The sequence below is a fragment of the Coregonus clupeaformis genome, chromosome 18 (genome assembly GCF_020615455.1).
Source record: "Coregonus clupeaformis isolate EN_2021a chromosome 18, ASM2061545v1, whole genome shotgun sequence".
Lineage (NCBI taxonomy): Eukaryota > Metazoa > Chordata > Actinopteri > Salmoniformes > Salmonidae > Coregonus > Coregonus clupeaformis.
Genome location: NC_059209.1, coordinates 28,378,269 through 28,398,102, shown reverse-complemented (window position 1 = coordinate 28,398,102; position 19,834 = coordinate 28,378,269). Strand labels below are relative to the sequence as shown.

Sequence of the window (19,834 nt, the reverse complement as noted above, 5' to 3'; positions counted from 1 at the left end):
AGCAAGTGTCATGCTCTGAAATTTGTGTAGAAATTAATAAAGACTAAATATTTTCCAAACAAGGTAATGGGTAAACACCAATGTTTTGGCACCCATTGCCTTCTTCAGGGTATAAATGCTCTGAAATGGCAGCATCATGTTTGAAATATTGTTAAAGCCCGGCTTTGCCTTTCATTTCAGGTGAACAAGATTGAGATAAACTACGCCAAAACAGCTAAGAAGATGGACATGAAGAGGCTCAAGAACACCATGTGGAATCTTCTGACTGACAGTCTGGAAAAAACAGCCAAGGTCAATTTTAAAGTGTTTTCATTTCTCTTTTTTTCCCCTCCGAGCTCTCATTGACTGGCTTCTATGGTTGGCAAATATGTTTTTTTCCCTCTATGCCTCTTCCTTGCAGGCCTGGGTAGAATCTCAATTTGTTTTGCTAGACTCATATCGCTTCTCTCCTCTGTCCTCTCCTCACCTGCTTTTGAAAATGGTCAAAGGTAATCAAGGAGTGGAAACAAATATGCTTGTATGAAGTGAGACTCTCCTGCTCCAATTGCGCGTCATCAGGCAAATTACGTATACAGGGGTGGAATCCCAAAATAAATGTGTTAAGTGATAAAAACAAATTTGGCTAGTTTTGAAAGAGATGTTATAGATAAAAGGATAAGTAGCGTTTAGTTTTTATATGTGTGCATGCTTTTCTCCTTCGAGAAAACAGCTGATTCAAAGGGGGTGTGGCGGATTTTAAAACACTTCCGCGCTAGAATCTGAAAGGATACTCTTGTGCATCCTCTGCTGAAGTGGGTAATCAAGAGGGTGAGCACTCCTCCGTTCGCCTACTAACAATTTGACACTCTCCTCGACCACTGAGTGTCCGGGTCATGGAGGAGTGGACAGACTGTTGCCCAATAGCTGACATGCATGAAGATGGCGACCCCCATGTACTTAATACAAATGCCTCATTTGCAAAGTTCTCCGTATTATACAGTGCTCCCCATTACTCTTGTTTTGTATCTGCATTAGCACAGTAAACTTGATCCCAATTCTAGATCCAAGACTATTTTAAAAAGCGAGAAAGTAGATTGTGCTGATTTATTGGCACATTGAACCATGTCGCGTGCCGTAGTTTAAAAACTGTGGGTATTGCTAAAACAATAACTTACTATCTGAATTCCTCCATCTTTATACACCTTTCGTCATTGAGATTCTCCCCTAGGTTCAAATACTATTCAAAAGCTTTCAAATACTTTGAGCGTTTGCTTAAGTCTGCCAGGAGTCCCAGGTCTGTTGGGTTTGCACTTTTGTATTGGTTCCATTGCAACAGGCAAACTCAATCTAGCACAGATTAAATTTGAAATGATTTCAAATAGTATTTGAACCCAGGACTGCTTCCTTGTGGTTGACAGTGTTATGTTGTGTTCTCAGCAGGAGGTGGAGAATGCTGAGACTTCAGAGGTGTCTGGGGAGAAAGTCTTCAGTCAGACCACAAAGACCCTGCTTCAAAGGTTACCAAGCCTTAGTATCACCACTGGGCCCATTCTCAAATGGCTCTAGTGTTCTTTCTCAGCTGCCATTGAGGAGGATTGTGGTGGATTTTCTTCTTCTTTCCATTAAATTGGTAGCGAGAAAGACATGCATCATTTATTTAGACACTACTGCCAACTGAGGGACTTTGGATGGTGATGGTCCAAACATTCATTTGCTAAAAGGGATTTGGATGGGACTTACGTGCTGATAAATAATGTAATAAAAGCCATGTCTTGTTCTTCCTCTCCTCTCCTGTCACTTCAGCCTGCCCCTCACCATGGCTCAGAACCTGTCTGTGCCCCTGGCGTTTGTCGCCCTGCTGCACTTGGCCAATGAGAAGGTGAGTAGCTACTTCTCTGACTTACTGCACCATGTCATTCCTAAAATAAGTTGGTTCTAGACATGGCTATTACGTTGTCATGTAGCATGTAGTGGTAGTACATATCTACATTATTAACTAAAAATACATTTGGCGCTTTTATTAATTGAGAGGGTTTGTGGAAGGGTTCAATAAACCCTTTAATCTGCACAATATATATTGGCTGTGCTAAGTATAAACTTGATATGAATCTTTCAGATAGTCGTCAGTATCAAGACTGTTTTCACTTGGTGGTTAAGTGTGAATGAAGAGTGAACCATGCCACTCACTCATTATTTGTCAGTTATTGGCTGTTTCTTTCAACAGAATTTGGAGCTCGTCAAGGTGGACGACATGTCAGATATCATCATCAAGCAAGGTCAATGAAAAGGGATAAACGATGGGATTTAAACAACAGATTTCATTTTAATCTTCAATCTGCGTATTCTCAATTTGTCTATGTTCATGATGAATTCCGGGTCATTCATGTCAAGCAAAGGCACCATCACATTTAGGTTAACAATGTAATTTCTAGAAAATGTATAGTAAGTGCCCTTTAAAATGACTCATCTGTTTATTACCTTAATAGTGTTTTAAACATGTTTAACCTGTCCTTTTTTGTTCTACATCTATTGTGTGTAGATACCAGTGAAGGCTGCTGAGGGGAGGAAGGCTCATAATAATGGCTGGAATGGAGTTAATGGAATGGTATCAAACACATGAAAACCATAGGCCACGTGTAGCTCAGTTGGTAGAGCATGGCGCTTGTAACGCCAGGGTTGTGGGTTTGTTTCCCACGGGGGGCCAGTATTAAAATGGCCCCCTGTGGTAAGTCGCTCTGGATAAGAGCGTCTGCTAAATGACTAAAATGTAAAATACCATTCCATTCACTCCATTCCGGCCATTATTATGGGCCGTCCTCCCCTCAGCAGCCTCCACTGGTAGATAATTTAAACGCTTCACTCCTGCCTTCCTCACGATAGTGTAATGTGTACATACCAAAAATAAATAAAAATGTGTTTTTCTACATTACACAGGAATCGGGTACAAACAAAAGCAAACTGCAAGGTAGCTATTTTTAGGTAATGGTTATTTATGCTCTACCTTGTTATACATTCAACTGGCGTCATTGGATTGTAGTGTACTCTTTGCAGCCTTGTCATGAATGTCCCAAACTGCACTACTTTTTTACCAGAGCCCTAAGGGAATAGGGTGCCATTTGGGACGCAAACACAGGCTAAAAACCGGTTGGTCAGGATTAGCAGTGTGTGCGGGCTGGGTGATACCGCGTCAGCATGATTGGTACAGCAGGAGCAGCTGGGATGGGTGGAGTCACTCACTTATTGATCTGGTGGCTATAGGGAGGTTTGCATGCTGATACAGCCTGACTAGTCTGAGAATGTATTGTATGTTGTTACACTGCCTCAATTATCTCTATCACACACCCCATTCCTTATCTTGAATGACACAGTGAGTGGTGTCGCAGTGCTAGCTGTGCCACTAGAGATCCTGGTTCGAATCCAGGCTCTGTCCTAGCCTCTCCCAGTTGGGGCTGTGCATAATTGGCCCTGCGTCGTCCATGGTAGGGGAGGGAATGGCCGGCAGGGATGTAGCTCAGTTGGTAGAGCATGGCGTTTACAACGCCAGGGTTCTGGGTTCAATTCCCACAGGGGGCCAGTATGAAAAATTAAATAATGTATGCACTCACTAACTGTAAGTCGCTCTGGATAAGAGCGTCTGCTAAATGACAAAATGTTTTACTTGTTTTCCATAGGTCTACTCCCAGCATTAAAGGTATTACATGTAATGTAGGCTTACTGTATGAGGAGATTTTTGATTTTGCTTAGTGCTTGTCTGTAAGCTTCAAACGGGGGACGAGCTCCGACTGGGAAAAATCGTTTTGAATGGTCATCCAAGTCGGAAACTCGGGCACCTTTCTAGAGCTCCGACCTGAAGATTAATGACGTCATGATTTGACCTAGTTTTTTTTTCCGAGTTCCCAGTTGTTTTGATCGGCCAGACAGCAGATAGAGGGGGTTCATGCGCACAGAGAAGTTGCAGGTAAAAAGGAAACAGTTACTTACTGTAACCCCCAGCATATGAGCACATAATGATGATCAAGAATCCTGATATGTGAAAGTTTGTAGGCCAACCAGCACAATGACATTCTGAGTTGGATCAATTTTTTCTTACCTGCTGCAGGTGCACCAGAGAACGCCGTGCTCTAACGCCCTCGTGAGGATGCAAAGTGGAAGCAGAAGACAGAAGAGGTGGGTCAAAGCGAAGGACTTTACTTTTAGGGAGAAAAAACAACAACCAGGAAGTTAACGAGCAACAGGAGGGAACGTAGGCTGTTCAACAGGAACATCAAACTCGCATAATCAATAAAAACGTTTTACAAATTGGATGCATCGGGATTAAATAAACTATCATTCTGGTGGCGATAATTAAGGACTGAAGTTTGACAAAATGGATAATGATCTGGTAGGTGCTGATCATGGAATGTTCGGTTTTCTGATGTGTTCTTAAAATGTTTTGTTTTGTTGAACTAGTCTCAGTCGATTACACACATTAAGAGCTTTCTCACTTGAGAATAAATGTAACAGGTTGGTTGTGAGTGAACAGACGACTGTTAAGCTTACTTACAGTGTGTAAAGTTGTGAAAATGTTCTGTTTTGCCTTCATTCATCGCGCATATTATATCTGACCAAGAGGTCGCTGGCAGTATCGGTTTTGAGGAAGATTACGTTTGAATTGTTTAAATTGTAACGTTTGTATATTTTACATGGCGCCTGTGCACCAATTAACTATTTGTTTTGATAATCACCCCTAATTGTAGCCTATCTATTCCATAACAACAACAATTCATGAAAGCATATCTTTCAGAGTATGTAAAGAGTCATTATGTAACACTTCAAAGACCTTCGCTTGAATCCTCAGCTGTGTACATTTAAAGGAAATTATAGGAGGATAGTCAAATATACCAAGCTCAAATACTACACCTTACTTTTGATGGGCTCTATGGGAGAATACTGGGAGAAACCCACATGAACTTAGTGTGGAGTACTGTACTTTCCCCTCAGGAGAGGATGCCAAGTTTTGAACTGCCACTACAAGGGGGACTTCAGCTAAATTAACACAAAAACATACATTTGGCCTTTCTTGCCTGTAGCTGGATTGTTCGTTCTGTTCATCTCTGCTACTATGAAACAGTTATTCCAGTAAAATGTTTATTTGTTTGGTAATTCATCAGCCTGTTGACTCAAATCATATTAACGGATACACACAGGATGGAACCTACACTCTTATCTACTTCTCATCTAGATCTGAGTTTAGACTGTTCACAAGAAGTGGGCAGGTTGGTAGGCCTAATATTACTTGCCTGGTGTCAGTTACCTGGGTTGTATGGTCTTGGAGGGTAGACTGTAGACGGACCACTTGACAGGCTCTTCAGCATCAGTTTCTCCCAAATCCATTAGCAGGATGCAGTCCAGCGTTTACCCAAGAATTTGGTTCTGGGTTGAGGTTCAGAGATTACTTAAACATGTATGTCTGATCCATGAGTCAGTCCACAACATCCATGAGATGCACTTTACAACAAAAGAAAACGGAAGATAGTCATGAAAATTAAAACCTGATACATTTTCATTTGCACATTGTTACTGACCAACATGTGAGGGGAAATGACTTGGCATTTACAAGTACATTTTAGAGCAAAGTGGAACACAGATCAAGTGCTTAACCCCTGTTCAACATGTTTGGCATGAGAAGGAGTTGGCATGATATCCCAAACAGACTGGCACTTATTTACTGACCTAAGATCCACAATTCATCTCAATTATTTCCTCATTTATGTCAGCGAAGTGGTTATCTATTTGATGCATATCTGTCAATAAGGACAGAACACAGCCGTCATGCCGAGGTTGTGCTGTGTGTTGTTGTGAGTTTGGATTTCTAACCAGCTGAAGGACTTTCAAAGCTTCAAAAAGGCTTGCTTCTCAAGTATTTGAATAAGAAACTGTGTAATACTGTATGTAGCCTACTAGTCTCTCTAACGTCAGTGAACTTCCTTTGTTTGTCAGTATGTAATGTTTCTCTCTTGGTGGGACTTGTCATTTGATAGCAGTCTCCCATTCAGTGGGCCTCATACAGGCAAGCCCTGTGCCGGGAGAAAGCAGGTTATGAGGGAGGAGACTGAGAACAGAGGAGAAAAAAAGAGGGAGGTAGGGAGCCAGGTTGTGACGCAGCAAAGCTTACAGTTTCCTGGAGACGCCTGTGTTTTTTGAGCCAGTTAGCCTGCTCATGGGGTTTGAAAATGTTTTGCAACACGCACACTCACTCCTTTCTCTTTGTCTCACATACAAAGCCTAACACGTCAGCAACATCTAATCGAGTCTTTTGCACTTCAAGTGTAGTGAAGTTCTTCAGCAAGCTAACTGGCTCTGGGTGTCAAATAGAGTGTGTCAAATGGAGCATTTCCCTTACAGGCACCTTCAGACATGTACTGTCAGTCAATTAAATGTACCTATTTGAAATATATATTCCTGACATGCTCCATTGGATCTTGTGTGCATCTATTATTTTTGTGCAGGTCTTACATGATCATTCAAAGGCAGCTATGACTTGGAGATATGACATAAAGATATGATGGACATTCTTCTGACTAGACTGTAAAAGGTTATTTGAGAAGTGATACAGGTGTAAATCTTTCCCACAGGGTCCTCTTCTTACTGTTGTTAATGGATTGTTGATAAATCTTTATAGGAATAAGCTACACCATAACCCCAGTCAGTCCATTAGCAGCGTTTGAGTACTTGAGTCCTTTACCCTTGGCTTGATGGTCTATATTTCACACAGATATCCTCAGTTTATGAAAACACGTGATGGATGGCTGCTGAAGTGTATTTTGGTCATTGACCTCTCTCACACTCTCTCGCCCCCCTCTATGTCTGTCTGTCTGTCTCCAGGAGCAGGGAGAGGTGGTGGAGCAGGACAAGGTGAGGACCCTGCAGTCTCAGGTGGAGGGAGTGAAGGACATCATGACCCAGAACGTGGACCGGATCCTGGCCCGGGGAGAGAGGCTGGACGACCTGATGGGCAAGTCAGAGGACCTGCAGGCTGGGGTCAGTCAGTCCTACAGCACTGTTCCATATCTCTATACATCTCTGTTCTACATTGTATATCTCCTCATCATATGCTCCTCACTGCATTAATTTGTCCTCACTTAACATCTACTATAACGTCATAGTTCATCCAAAGTACATCCAATGATGGATACCTAAAGTATTCAATGGACCTAAAGAGTGAACCACGGTGTGGGTTTGTTCAAGGTGTAAATGTAAAAAAAAATGTAATTGCAGACCACAAACTCGCTGAAATGTGTAGCCTACCTATCTGCAGTTTACAAAGCATTGATTACTGCAAAACGCTGCAAATGGTAGGACTTCTGTGAGCGTGTTCCTAGTAGCATCCCATCTCTCCCTCAGGCTGAGGACTTCAAGCACACGTCCCAGAAGGTGGCTCGCGCCTACTGGTGGAAGAACATGAAGCTGTGGGTGGTGATCGTGGTCATCGTCCTCGTCATAATCCTCATCATCGTACTGCTCAGCACTGGCGTCATCCCAACCAGCTCCCCTGTTCCCCCACTTCCCAAACCTACTAAAATATCAAACTAGTAATGTTTTTCCCCACTGTGTTTTAGCTGAGCTGGTTACTAGAGAGGATGTTAGTGGGGTTTTTTGTTTTGAAAGATGGGGAAAAATTAGCTGCAATGGTATAGTGAAAGAAAGGGGGAATTGAAAGAGGGAATGGAGAGAGAACCTGAAGAAGCATGAGAGCCTTTTGACCTCTATCATGACCTGATAATCCATCATACACAAACTGCGGGAACTCTCTTGTCATGACCCAATGAAGGTTCTCATGGTCCCTGTACTCAGGCCTTGGAAACCCTGGCTAACTCCAGTCAACTTGCTGTGAGAGAGGTGGAATTGAACAGCTAACAACTCCCCCTGCTGGTCCAAACGAATATCTCAAGCTCCTAGGACTGCTGTCAGCCATGTCATAGCTTTGTTAATGGGTTCCTCTCATAGAATAGGCCAATGGCTTTCAGATCAATTGAAATCAATTGTAATTCAGCAATTGCTCAACTATTTCTTCCCACTTAAGCCTTCATCCCTCAAATTAATTCATCCAGATAATGAAATCTTAACTAAATTAAAACGGTTAATTGCATAGTAGCTTTTGGTAGGCCTACCTGTATTCTTTAACTACTTGTGCGTTTTAACTTAGCCCACTGCCCACTCCAATGTTACAATACCAGCCAAGCTTTGGAGAGGTCAAGGAGTTAACTCCCATGCTTGTATATAGTTTTCTTACCTGTATATACATTTGTAAAGCACCCATATGGGGCCCTAAACCATCCCAGTAGTGTAACAATTAGGTTAATTTGAGGCTATTTATTAATGTTTTATTTTTCTCATCCCTACTGAACATCTTTTCTTTTTTCTTTTTCAAATGACTGTATTAATGTTGTTTTTAATCAACAAAATCAATGAAGGAGAATGATATTACATGCTTGGATTCAAAAATACCTACATGCCTCAAATGCCTATTACAATATTTGTATAATGGGAAATTATTGAAATTACATATTGCCTTAATTCTTTAATTAAAAGTATGACAAATCCATATTTTTGCTGTTTATCATAAGGCTGTCACCATAATGTGCCTCGCTAGAGTCCGATGAAACATATGTGTTACTTTCTCCCCCCATCCTTAAGATTGTATTTAACCCACTCAGTGTCACACCTCTATTTGAATCCCCTGCCTCTGGCAATGTGGGAAACAGAGTCCTATCAGTAGATATGTGGGTTAGAGATATAATTGTATTTTAGACCGGTAGGATTTATTGGGAATTTGGGCCAGTTTCAATTGCTATAGAATTATATTATTTTGTTTTTCATTCATTGATTAATTGATGGAGTTCAATCATATTATGTCTGATTAATTATACAATAAATAGTATTTACACACGCAGTGATTTTGTTAATTCCTCTGTTATCTCAAATGGTTTCTGCCTGATCATAGCGTCACAAGAGGAAGACAGTACAATAACACAAAGAGGTTGGTAGAGTTGCTGAAAGGACCATGGGAAATTACTTAGATTGTTTTTACTGTGTTCTTACTACTGGGATCACTCAATAAGATAAGGGGAAACAAGGAAGTCTTGAAGTGCTTTCTTTGTGAATTAGCAGAACAGAATAGTTGAGCCATTACCAGAACAGTCAATGTTACCAGAGAGTTTCTGTCTGATATTTTAAACTAATATTTAGTATCTTTGGTGGAATCATTAACAGTATTTTCTTGGACTCTATATTTGATTTTCCAGTGGGCCTAAATAGTGCTTACTTTTAGCATTTTTACACACCATGCATGGACCACACCGTGGGTCACCATGCATAGACCTCTCCAAATCTCCATCAATGTGTGATATCTCACAGCACAGATCTCAGACGGGAAGAGGGATGAGGTTGCTTGGATGTGATCTACAATGTAATCTTTAATCACAATGTCTCAAGTGTTGTACTGTATGATGGATCACAGCAGTTGGAAATCTGATGACATGATGTTTCACAATACCACTGACTCAAATTTGACATCCTCTTTACTCTTGTTTATCTCCAACAATGAATCTGATGGTTTTTAACAACTCATGAAAAATGCACATATTATATTAACATGGAGCTTCTCACATTAAACTTTACACACATGACCAATCCTCATGTGTTTCTGAAACAACAGATTCCAATGTAAGAAAGTGAGAGCCCATTTATACTAGACAGGAAATGGTAAGTAGGCATTCTGTCCGGATTCTGTTTGGAAGTCATATTGCTGTGACTAATGCTGCGTTTAAAACAACTGGGAACTCTGAAAAATACGAGATCAATACGTGATCTTCAGGTCAGAAAGTCGGAGCTGTAGAAGAGGCCCAAGTTCCCGAGTTGGAATTCCGAGTTGGATGACCGCTCAAATAGATTTTTCCCAGTCGGAGCTTGTTTTTTTCAGAGTTCCCAGTTGTTTTGAACGGACTGAAGTCGGAAGTCGGAGATTTCAGAGTTTCCAGTTCCGAGTTCCCAGTTGTTTTGAACACAGCGTAACACCATCCTGATTTCTCCATATTACACAATGATGGAGAGGGAGGCCAGACTGGACTGAATATGTTCTTTGTGTTGGTGTGGAGCGGACCCAGAAGTGACCCATTGTAAACCGGGCCTGAGAGAGTCTGTTTAGTACCACACGACATGGCACAGCCTCACGTGGTGGCTGTCATCTGCCCTCGTACAGAAACAGACTGGCCATAGGGCAGTTCGGGTAAATGCCATGATGGGCCGGTCCATCTTTAACCAAGTGGACCAGTCTAAATTGGGGGTTTTGCGCATAATGATCATTATTGGCCTAATAATGGGGTCTCAAGGGAAAAGAATGGGCAGTGTGTTAGCCACTTTGAGGTCCCAGTCCGTCCCTGCCCCACTACACAATCAGGGGCCCAACCCTGGGCACAGTTCTAGTCTGCTCTGATAAAGCCAAGGCAAGGAACCAGGGTTATAGCTCTTATTCATGTTTACCATTAAGTCAATGTTGACAGATGGCGGCGATACAGAGAAAATCCTGCCTCCCCAGGTAACCTATTTATTTTTTCTTTATTATAATTTCAGTTAAAGGACAGTTAATGAAAATGTATGAAAACGTATTGTTAGTGTTGCTTTAATGTCATATAGGAGGACCACAGATGTCCTGCGTGACCTTGATTACAAACATACCAAGTATACACATGTACAGTGCACTCTAACAAAAAGTGTGGTTTCCGTTCACATGCATGTTCCTGTTTTGCTTTTATGTCTCACAATCCTGCTGAAGTAATAAAAATAATGTGCATTCAACTCAGTGATCAAATTACTCAGACTGCAAGTCCCTACTGCAATGTTGGGCAGTCCCTAGCAAATGGAATATACATTTTTTTGTTTATTTAACTGTGAGAAAAGCTCTACTTCCTCTCACTGGTATTACTTCACTTTCAATTTCATGTTTCTTTTTGTAATTGTGGTTTGTGCTCTCTTACTCCACTCCTCCCTTCCTCTCTTATATGTCCTGTTTAAAAGTTTAATATTATGACTGTGTTATGTCAGTTGTCATAAGTGGAATGTAGGTTTTCATCAACTGTAACTCTTATGGCTAGCGTTATTTATTATGTATTATAACTGAAGTATAACTAGAGTAAGGACATCACACATTGACCTCTTTGGGTTCAGCTAGAACGATAAAATAGTATTAACAGAACAGGGTGGACACTAGAAGAACAAGGAATTTTGGATAGAAGTCGGTCGCCTATAACACCATGTTTTCAGAGCCATTGGTGACAGTGAACACAGACAGGGACCCCATTGTTTGAGTTTTGGAGCCTGTTGAATGGCTGCCAAATTGTCCTAAAATTTTACATTTCATATTGTGTGTTTTTTTGTTTTCATTTAAGTCATTTAGCAAACGCTCTTATCCAGAGCGACTTACAGTTAGTGAGTGCATACAATATTTTTTTATTTTTCATACTGGCCCCCCCGTGGGAATCGAACCCACAACCCTGGCGTTGCAAAGGCCATGCTGTACCAACTGAGCTACATCCCTGCCGGCCATTCTCTCCCCTACCCTGGACCAATTGTATATATAATTTACAAGACTCTTCAATAGCCTAGTAGATGTTTAAATGGTATAGGCGAGGTGTAAATTGTTTCCCTTTCACCTCGGAAGTCTGATCGAACGTCAAATACCCCATCATTTAAATACAGTGACGTAAGGCCGCGACGTCGGTAGTAGTGTGGGAGGGTGTCACCCGACCCGACCAGCAGACTGCAGTGAAAGCGTGACCAGACCAGGAAAAATAAAGAATATCGACTAAAAGAAAGATATAAACTAACTGTAATCAACTGCAAATGAGATAAGTTTGTGATATCTGAAAACCATCTTGGATAAACGCAACATTTGTTCTGACACAAACGTTTATGCCAAGACGCGCCTCTCAATGCATTGGGTTCGGTGACAGCTTTGGACAGGAATAGAGATAGTGACGGGAGAGCAATGGTAAGTTTAGATATTTTTATTTTCAGCAAATGAAATAATAAAAAATAGTATATTTATATGTTTACGTTTTGATAATTTAGTTTCTGCACCTCTATTGCACATACACAGGTTGGAAAAAGTACCAAATGATCATACTTGAGTAAAAGTAAAGATACTTTAATAGAAAATGGCTCAAGTAAAAGTGAAAGTCACCCAGGAAAATACTACTTGAGTAAAAGTCTAAAAGTATTTGGTTTTAAATATACTTAAGTATCAAAAGTAAATGTAATTGCTAAAATATACTTAAGTATCAAAAGTAAAAGTATAACTAATTTCACAAACCAGACAGCACGGTTTTCTTGTTTTAACATTTACGGATAACCAGGGGTACACTCCAACATCATTTACAAACAAAGCATTTGTGTTTAGTGAGTCTGCCAGATCAGAGGCAGTAGGGATGACAAGTGCGTGAATTTGACCATTTTCCTGTCCTGCTAATTGACATTTTAGTCATTTAGCAAATGCTCTTATAATTAGTGAGTGCATACATTTCTCATACTGGCCCGCCGTGGGAAACGAACCCACAACCCTTGCGTTGCAAGCCCCATGTTCTACCAACTGAGCTACAGGAGAATTGCTAAGCATTCGAAATGTAACAAGTACTTTTGGGTACTTAAAGTATGTTTACTTAAGTACTTTACACCACTGCACATACAGTACCTGTAGGCTAAGAAGCATTTTTTTGTTGTTACTGTCACTACATTAGGCTACAGCTGGCATTGAATTACATTAGACCGTTTTCCCACATTGAACTTGACTGATTTTATGTAACCTACACCTTATTTAAAGGCCATGTGCTACAGTTAATTTGACTTTTAAATAATCATGTTTCTTTTAGTTTTGGATTTGATTTATGCGAGATCATACACAATTCAAACAAATTCATGCAAATAGATTATTTTATACAGACCACGTGAGTGTTTATGAAAATGGTTTGTGAGTGTCATTAGAGGGTCAGGTTAATAAGTTAGAGTAGCACTCAATCAACCAAACTGAAATGGTTAGATATGTTTTATTATGCTAGTTGATGAAATTACTATGTGTATTCTGTGGATAACAGTTATAGACCCAAGTCTGTTAGTCTATCCTATAAATATCTGTAAAGTGGAAGAGCAGACTATCCCTGTCCGCTTGATTGGACTAGACATGTAAAAATAAATATTGTTGATTTGTGAGAGGGGGTTTCCTAGCTAAATGCCAGGTACTCTCATTGAGGCTGGAGTGAGTGAGGAAGGGAGTGAAGGGAGGAAGGAAGCAAGGAGGAGAAATGGAAAAGGCAGCAGTTCCTGTGTTAAGATTTTGTCGCCGGTTGATTTTTAAACACAGACTATTGCTCAGCTATGAAAACTTAATTGGTGGGGTGAACTAAAACAGTGAAATGCATATCCTCAAAGTTTATGTTTAAATCCAATAGCCTATTCACCATATTACATTTTAGCAGACACTCTTATCCAGAGCGACTTACAGGAGCAATTAATTAAGTGCCTTGCTCAAGGGCACATCGACAGATTTTTCACCTAGTTGGCTCGGGGATTAGAACCAGCGACCTTTCGGTTACTGGCACTACGCTCTTAACCACTAAGCTACCTGCCGCCCATATTTACAGTTACATTACATTTACGTCATTTAGCAGACGCTCTTATCCAGAGCGACTTACAAATAGGTGCATTCACCCTATAGCCAGTGGGATAACCACTTTACAATATCTATATATCTATATAAAAAAAAAAAATTTTTGGGGGGGGGTAGAATGATTACTTTATCCTATTCCAGGTATTACTTAAAGAGTTGGGGTCTCAAATGTCTCCGGAAGGTGGTGAGTTACTCCGCTGTCCTGGCGTCGTGAGGGAGCCTGTTCCACCATTGGGGTGCCAGAGCAGCGAACAGTTTTAACTGGGCTGAGTGGGAACTATGCTTCCGCAGAGGAAGGGGAGCCAGCAGGCCAGAGGTGGATGAACGCAATGCCCTCGTTTGGATGTAGGGACTGATCAGAGCCTGAAGGTACAGAGGTGCCGATCCCCTCACAGCTCCATAGGCAAGCACCATGGTCTTGTAACAGATGCGAGCTTCAACTGGAAGCCAGTGGAGTGTGCGGAGGAGCGGGGTGACGTGAGAGAACTTGGGAAGGTTGAACACCAGACGGGCTGCGGCATTCTGGATGAGTTGTAGGGGTTTAATGGCACAGGCAGGGAGCCCAGCCAACATATGACAGCTGTAATAGTAAATACAAATGGGAAAGTAATGCACCTTTCATTAAAGCTTGTATAACTCATGATGTATAACTGCTAGTCCTAACTTATCATTACGAGGGCACTGAACTAGTGTTCTAACCTCGCCATATCTCATTCCGGTTGTGTGAGTCTGAATGGATGTGTCAAAGAATTAATGACAGTGAAATATGAAATCACCAGACTCACTGAGATTGTACTTGTTTTGTTCGCTCTCTTTGTTTCCTGTAAGTGTCAGCACAGTCAGCATCCTTGACTACTGAAGCACTCACTTCCCTGTCCGGCACAGAGGGAAAAAGGTCAGGGACAGTTCCGTCAGGATATAAATGATGTTATGTTCAGCCTATTATTATACTGCCTAAATATCCTGTTTTTAGTAGGCCTTCTTATTCACCTACAGTACATGTAGGCCTGAATCCTATCTTGAGATTTGTGAGTTTCCACTCAAGCCTTCCATTGATATCAATACATTACTTACTTGAAAATTAATTGAAGCGCACACATCTCACAGTTAGGATGTGGCCGCTATAGTGGATTTTGGTGGCATGCAAGAGTGTCATTGTCACAGTGGTTTGCTCAACCTTTGTTGCCCCAGGCTAAAGTGGTTATATGTTTGGAGAGCTGTAGCGTGCCGCCATGTTCCTCCAGACTTTCAGAGCTTACCGTTAACAGAACCCTCCAAGTCAGAACCCCCCCCACGGGGGGCCAGTATGAAATATGTATGCACTCACTAATTGTAAGTCGCTCTGGATAAGAGCGTCTGCTAAATGACTAAAATGTCAATTGGATCACTAAAAAAAGAAATGTCATCCAGATGTCCAGGCTCACCTGCCCCAGTTCAGTTGTTGGCCGTCATCTTCCTGTACTGTCTTGTTTTCCCTATGGAAGCTTAATCTCTCAGCCATAATGACTAATTATTAATGTTACTGCAAACAATGCACTGTTGTTAACCACTGCATAGGTTACACAAACATAAAACATATAAAATATAACCTGTAACATGGTGACACAAAGATAGGGACAGATGTTGAAAATGTTTTGTGTGAGCTACACACACTATGGTGTTTACGATGATTGCTTATTCATTGTGTCAATCAATGTGTTCCTACCTGCCCCTATTCAAATAAACCATACATTAAATTAACACAAAATCAGAAGTGGTTCCAACTAAGTCCTGTGGCCTTACCATGATTTATCTTCCATTAACCCCAACTTGTTTGTTGTGTGTTCAGGAGAATGGGAAGAACCGCCTGCAGCAGGCCCAGGATGAGGTGGAGGAGGTGAAGGTGATCATGCTAGATAACCTCAACAATGCTGCCGAGAGGTCAGGCAAGCTGAGAGATCTTGATAACAGGGCAGACGAACTTCTGGAGAAGGTAATTGTTGTACTTTATGGGTGCGCCCCAAATGGCTCCTTATTCCTTGATAGTCTATTACCTTTGACTAGGGCCTATAGGGCTCTGGTCAAAAGTAGTGCACTATATCGGGAATAAGGTGCCATTTGGGACGTACACTATATTAAGAGGCGTAATAAGAGACGTATTAATGGAATCAAATCAAGACTTAATACAAAACACATACATAATTTGAAGATACAGACTTTGAAGGCCATACTTTGATGATTGCAATGCTATAATACTGGTAAAACCTTAGGTGCATTTCAGAGAGACACAATAAGCACAAAAGGGTTCTCCTTTGGAATTCTCCTTTGGTGTGCCTCATGGTAATTTTCGAATGTTACATGGTTCCATACAAGTCCAGGGAATAGCCAGGAAATGTCATATTGCTGTCTATAATACACGTTAGGTGGAGTTGGAGGGGGTAAATAATGTACAATTTACATCCTGATTGTGGTTTACGGTGATCTTTTTAGAAAGGTATTTCCTATTGTTGTAAGATTAATGAAACCCACTGGTCTCCCTCGGTATTGAGAGAGGGGTGTCCAGGACATGCCACAGGGCGCATGTTCGTCCTGGTCAACCCTGGGGTCAACCAACCACAGCGTTCCCACATCACTCCCCAGCCAGACTGTTACATTACAACAACCACATACAGTGCATTCGGAAAGTATTCAGTCCCCTTGAGTTTTTACACATTTTGTTACGTTACAGCCCTATTCTGAAATAGATGTAAAAATGTTTTGCATCAATTTACACACAATATCCCATAATGACAAAACAAAAATAGGTTTTAAGATATACCTTATTTACATAAGTATTCAGACCCTTTGCTATGAGACTCGAAATTGAGCTCAGGTGCATCCTGTTTCCATTGATCATCCTTGAGATGTTTCTACAACTTGATTGGAGTCCACCTGTGGTAAATTCTATTAATTGGACATGATTTGGAAAGGCACACACCTGTCTATATAAGGTCCCACAGTTGACAGTGGATGTCAGAGCAAAAACCAAGTGATGAGGTAGAGCTCCGAGACAGAATTATATCGAGGCACAGATCTGGGGAAGGGTACCAAATAATGTCTGCAACATTGAAGGTTCCCAAGAACACAGTGGTTTGAAGTTGGCTCCTGAGTGGTGCAGTGGTCTAAGGCACTGCATCGCAGTGCTATCTGTGCCACTAGAGATCCTGGTTCGAATCCAGGCTCTGCCGTAGCCGGCCGCGACTGGGAGACCCATGGGGCGGCGTACAATTGGCCCAGCGTCGTCCAGGGTAGGGGAGGGAATGGCCGGCAGGGATGTAGCTCAGTTGGTAGAGCATGGCGTTTGCAACGCCAGGGTTGTGGGTTCGATTTCCACGGGGGGCCAGTATGAAAAAATAATAAAAATAAAAATGTATTCACTAACTGTAAGTCGCTCTGGATAAGAGCGTCTGCTAAATGACTAAAATGTAAATGTAAGTTTGGAACCACCAAGACTCTTCCTAGAGCTGGCCGCCCGGCCAAACTGAGCAATCGGGAGAGAAGGGACTTGGTCAGGGAGGTGACCAAAGAACCAATGGTCACTCTGACAGAGCTTCAGAGTTCCTCTGTGGTGATGGGAGAACCTTCCAGAAGGACAACCACCTCTGCAGCACTCCACCAATCAGGCCTTTATGGTAGAGTGGCCAGACGGAAGCCACTCCTCAGCAAAAGGCACATGACAGCCCGCTTGGAGTTTTCCAAAAGGCACCTAAAGGACTCTCAGACCATGAGAAACAAGATTCTCTGGTCTGAAGAAACCAAGATTGAACTCTTTGGCCTGAATGCCAAGCATCACGTCTGGAGGAAACCTGACACCACCCCTACGGTGAAGCATGGTGGTGGCAGCATCATGCTGTGGGGATGTTTTTCAGCGGCAGGGACTGGGAGACTAGTCAGGATCGAGGGAATGATGAACGGAGCAATGTACAGAGAGATCCTTGATGAAAACCTGCTCCAGAGCGCTCAGGACCTCAGACTAGGGCAAAGGTTCACCTTCCAACAGGACAACGAGAGCACACAGCCAAGACAATGTAGGAGTGGCTTCGGGACAAGTCTCTGAATGTCCTTTAGTGGCCCAGCCAGAGCCCGACCTTGAACCCGATCGAACATCTCTGGAGAGACCTGAAAATAGCTGTGCAGCGACGCTCCCCATTCAACCTGACAGAGCTTGAGAGGATCTGCAGAGAAGAATGGGAGAAACTCCCCAAATACAGGTGTGCTAAGCTTCTAGCGTCATACCCAAGAAGACTCGATGCTGTAATCGCTGCCAAAGGTGCTTCAACAAAGTACTGAGTAAAGGGTCTGAATACTTATGTAAATGTTATATTTCAATTTGCAAACATTTTATAAAACCTGTCTTTGCTTTGTCATTATGTGGTATTGTGTGGAGATTGATGAGGGAAAAAAAACAATTTAATCTATTTTAGAATAAGGCTGAAATGTAACAAAATGTGGAAAAGTCAAGGGGTCTGAATACTTTCCGAATGCACTGTAGTTCTCTGAGAACGCACTGGGCGGCTGACTGTGGCGGTGTCCCAAATTGCACCCTATTCCCTATATAGTGTACTACTTTTGACGAGGCTCTTGTCAAAATAGTGCACTATATAGGGAATAGGGTGCCATGTGGGACATAGCCATAGTTCTCTGAGGACTTGCTGGCCGGCTGACTGGGTCACTGGGATAAACAAAAGAGCAGTGCCAAAAAAAACATACACCAGTCTAGATTCATTGGGACAGTAGTGTGCACTGTAACTAAAGACTTCTGTCTACCGAATTGTCCGAAAATGGCGGGTTTCATGACTAAATGGTTTCTTTCTGGAGTTAAAAATATATACAATGCAGCGCAGCCTCAATTGCAGATATAAAGAATACCCCCCCCCCTCCATATTCAGACAGCTATAAATGCATAGGGTCTTGGCATTAACGTCGGACTAACTTTTAACATCTTATAATGATGTGTTTTCAGAGTAAGGCTTTCTCAAAGTCTGCTCGGAAAGTGAAACAGCAGAAGTGGTACGAACACATGAAGATGAAAGTGTTGCTGATTGCCGTAGGGGTCGTCATAGCAGCCATCATCATTGGGATTATTGCATGGTTAGCGTCTGGCTCTGATGACAGAGAGCAACCTGCTGCAGGGCAACCCACCTCAGGGCCTTAGGATCCTAGACTGTCTGTCAGAGCAAAGGACATGGAAGAAATGAAGATGGAGGATGGAGACAGGGGCAGGCGAGACCTCAGAGGAAATAAGGAGTCAATCAGACAGAAATAGTGGATGTAGATAAAGAGAGAGGTTTTCTAGCACTCTGTTTGTGCTTTTGTCAAATACATTGCTGTCATTGTCAAGCCAAACATTTGGCATGATAATGAGTGACAAGGTGTTGGCATGATAATGGCACAAACAGACTGGCACTCAGGCTGTAGGTTTTCCACCTGAGCTCAAACTAGGTTTTGTGGGTTGACCTTTCTATGCCATCTGTGATATTGTTTGTTTTTAGAAGCATTTCAGGCTCTGTGCCCTGTCTGTAGATTGTTGAATGAAATGGTACCATCACTAGCTCAGCTGCTTCCACATTCGGTATCGTCTTCAACTGGCCCTAGTTGGTCAGGCTCACTGGTTTCACAGTCATACTCAGAAATGCTTCAGCCTCACCATAAGATTTGGTATAGGTGAATGTTTTGTCAATTCAAATAAAACATATTGTGCCTTTGGAATGTAAAAAATCCCCATCGGATGAATTGTGTGACTGTTTCAAAGTATTCCATGTAAGCTGTAAGGGGACATCACAGAATTATATTTATCATGAAATGAAATGAGTAATTTCTTTTCATAATTTAATTCTTCCTTTTTATGGTCAAAATAAATATACAAAAATGAACTTAATTTTGGATATGTATATAAAACGCTGTTATGTTTGAGGCCAATTTGGGTAATGCAGTGTGAATATTTATATTTCATGTGTAATTCATTAGCCTACAGCTGAGAAATCACATTATATTTTCACCTGTCCCATATCCGTTTTTTGTATTTTCAATTTGTTACAGACTTTCCTTGCCCTGTTGTTGTTTACCCTTGTCTTACTACTATTTCAAATATATATGTAAAACTGTAGTGCATTGTAAAATAAAAAGGAATTGACCAAA

General features: G+C 41.6%; 3 protein-coding genes across 5 annotated transcripts in view; all 3 read left to right on the top strand.

The window, feature by feature from the left end:
- Window positions 1-2,567, top strand: part of LOC121530664 (condensin complex subunit 2) — a 28,512-nt gene extending 25,945 nt beyond the window's left edge. For 2 of the 3 annotated variants that reach the window (XM_041835798.2, XM_041835801.2), the window contains exons 15-18: window positions 181-291; window positions 1,417-1,496; window positions 1,783-1,858; window positions 2,204-2,567. In XM_041835798.2, the coding sequence (XP_041691732.1) occupies window positions 181-291; window positions 1,417-1,496; window positions 1,783-1,858; window positions 2,204-2,263 (327 nt within the window). In that variant the 3' untranslated portion in view covers window positions 2,264-2,567. The remainder of the gene's footprint in view (window positions 1-180; window positions 292-1,416; window positions 1,497-1,782; window positions 1,859-2,203) is intronic. The other variant, XM_041835800.2, reaches the window with a different exon arrangement.
- Window positions 2,568-4,170: 1,603 nt separating this feature from the next.
- LOC121530663 (vesicle-associated membrane protein 8) lies at window positions 4,171-8,911 on the top strand. The gene is made up of 3 exons (XM_041835797.1): window positions 4,171-4,360; window positions 6,844-6,999; window positions 7,363-8,911. Exons 1-3 carry the CDS (start codon window positions 4,346-4,348, stop codon window positions 7,549-7,551), a joined length of 360 nt encoding a protein of 119 aa, XP_041691731.1. The 5' UTR covers window positions 4,171-4,345; the 3' UTR covers window positions 7,552-8,911.
- A 2,827-nt stretch (window positions 8,912-11,738) lies between these two features.
- Window positions 11,739-19,834, top strand: LOC121530662 (vesicle-associated membrane protein 5). Its single transcript, XM_041835796.1, has 3 exons — window positions 11,739-12,007; window positions 15,507-15,650; window positions 18,660-19,834. Exons 1-3 carry the CDS (start codon window positions 12,005-12,007, stop codon window positions 18,849-18,851), a joined length of 339 nt encoding a protein of 112 aa, XP_041691730.1. The 5' UTR covers window positions 11,739-12,004; the 3' UTR covers window positions 18,852-19,834.

Bases quoted from the DNA above. Each gene is read 5' to 3' on its own strand.
- LOC121530662 (XM_041835796.1), top strand. The intron at 15,651-18,659 runs GTAATTGTTGTA...ATGTGTTTTCAG, and splicing joins CAGACGAACTTCTGGAGAAG to AGTAAGGCTTTCTCAAAGTC.
- LOC121530663 (XM_041835797.1), top strand. The intron at 7,000-7,362 runs GTCAGTCAGTCC...TCTCTCCCTCAG, and splicing joins CAGAGGACCTGCAGGCTGGG to GCTGAGGACTTCAAGCACAC.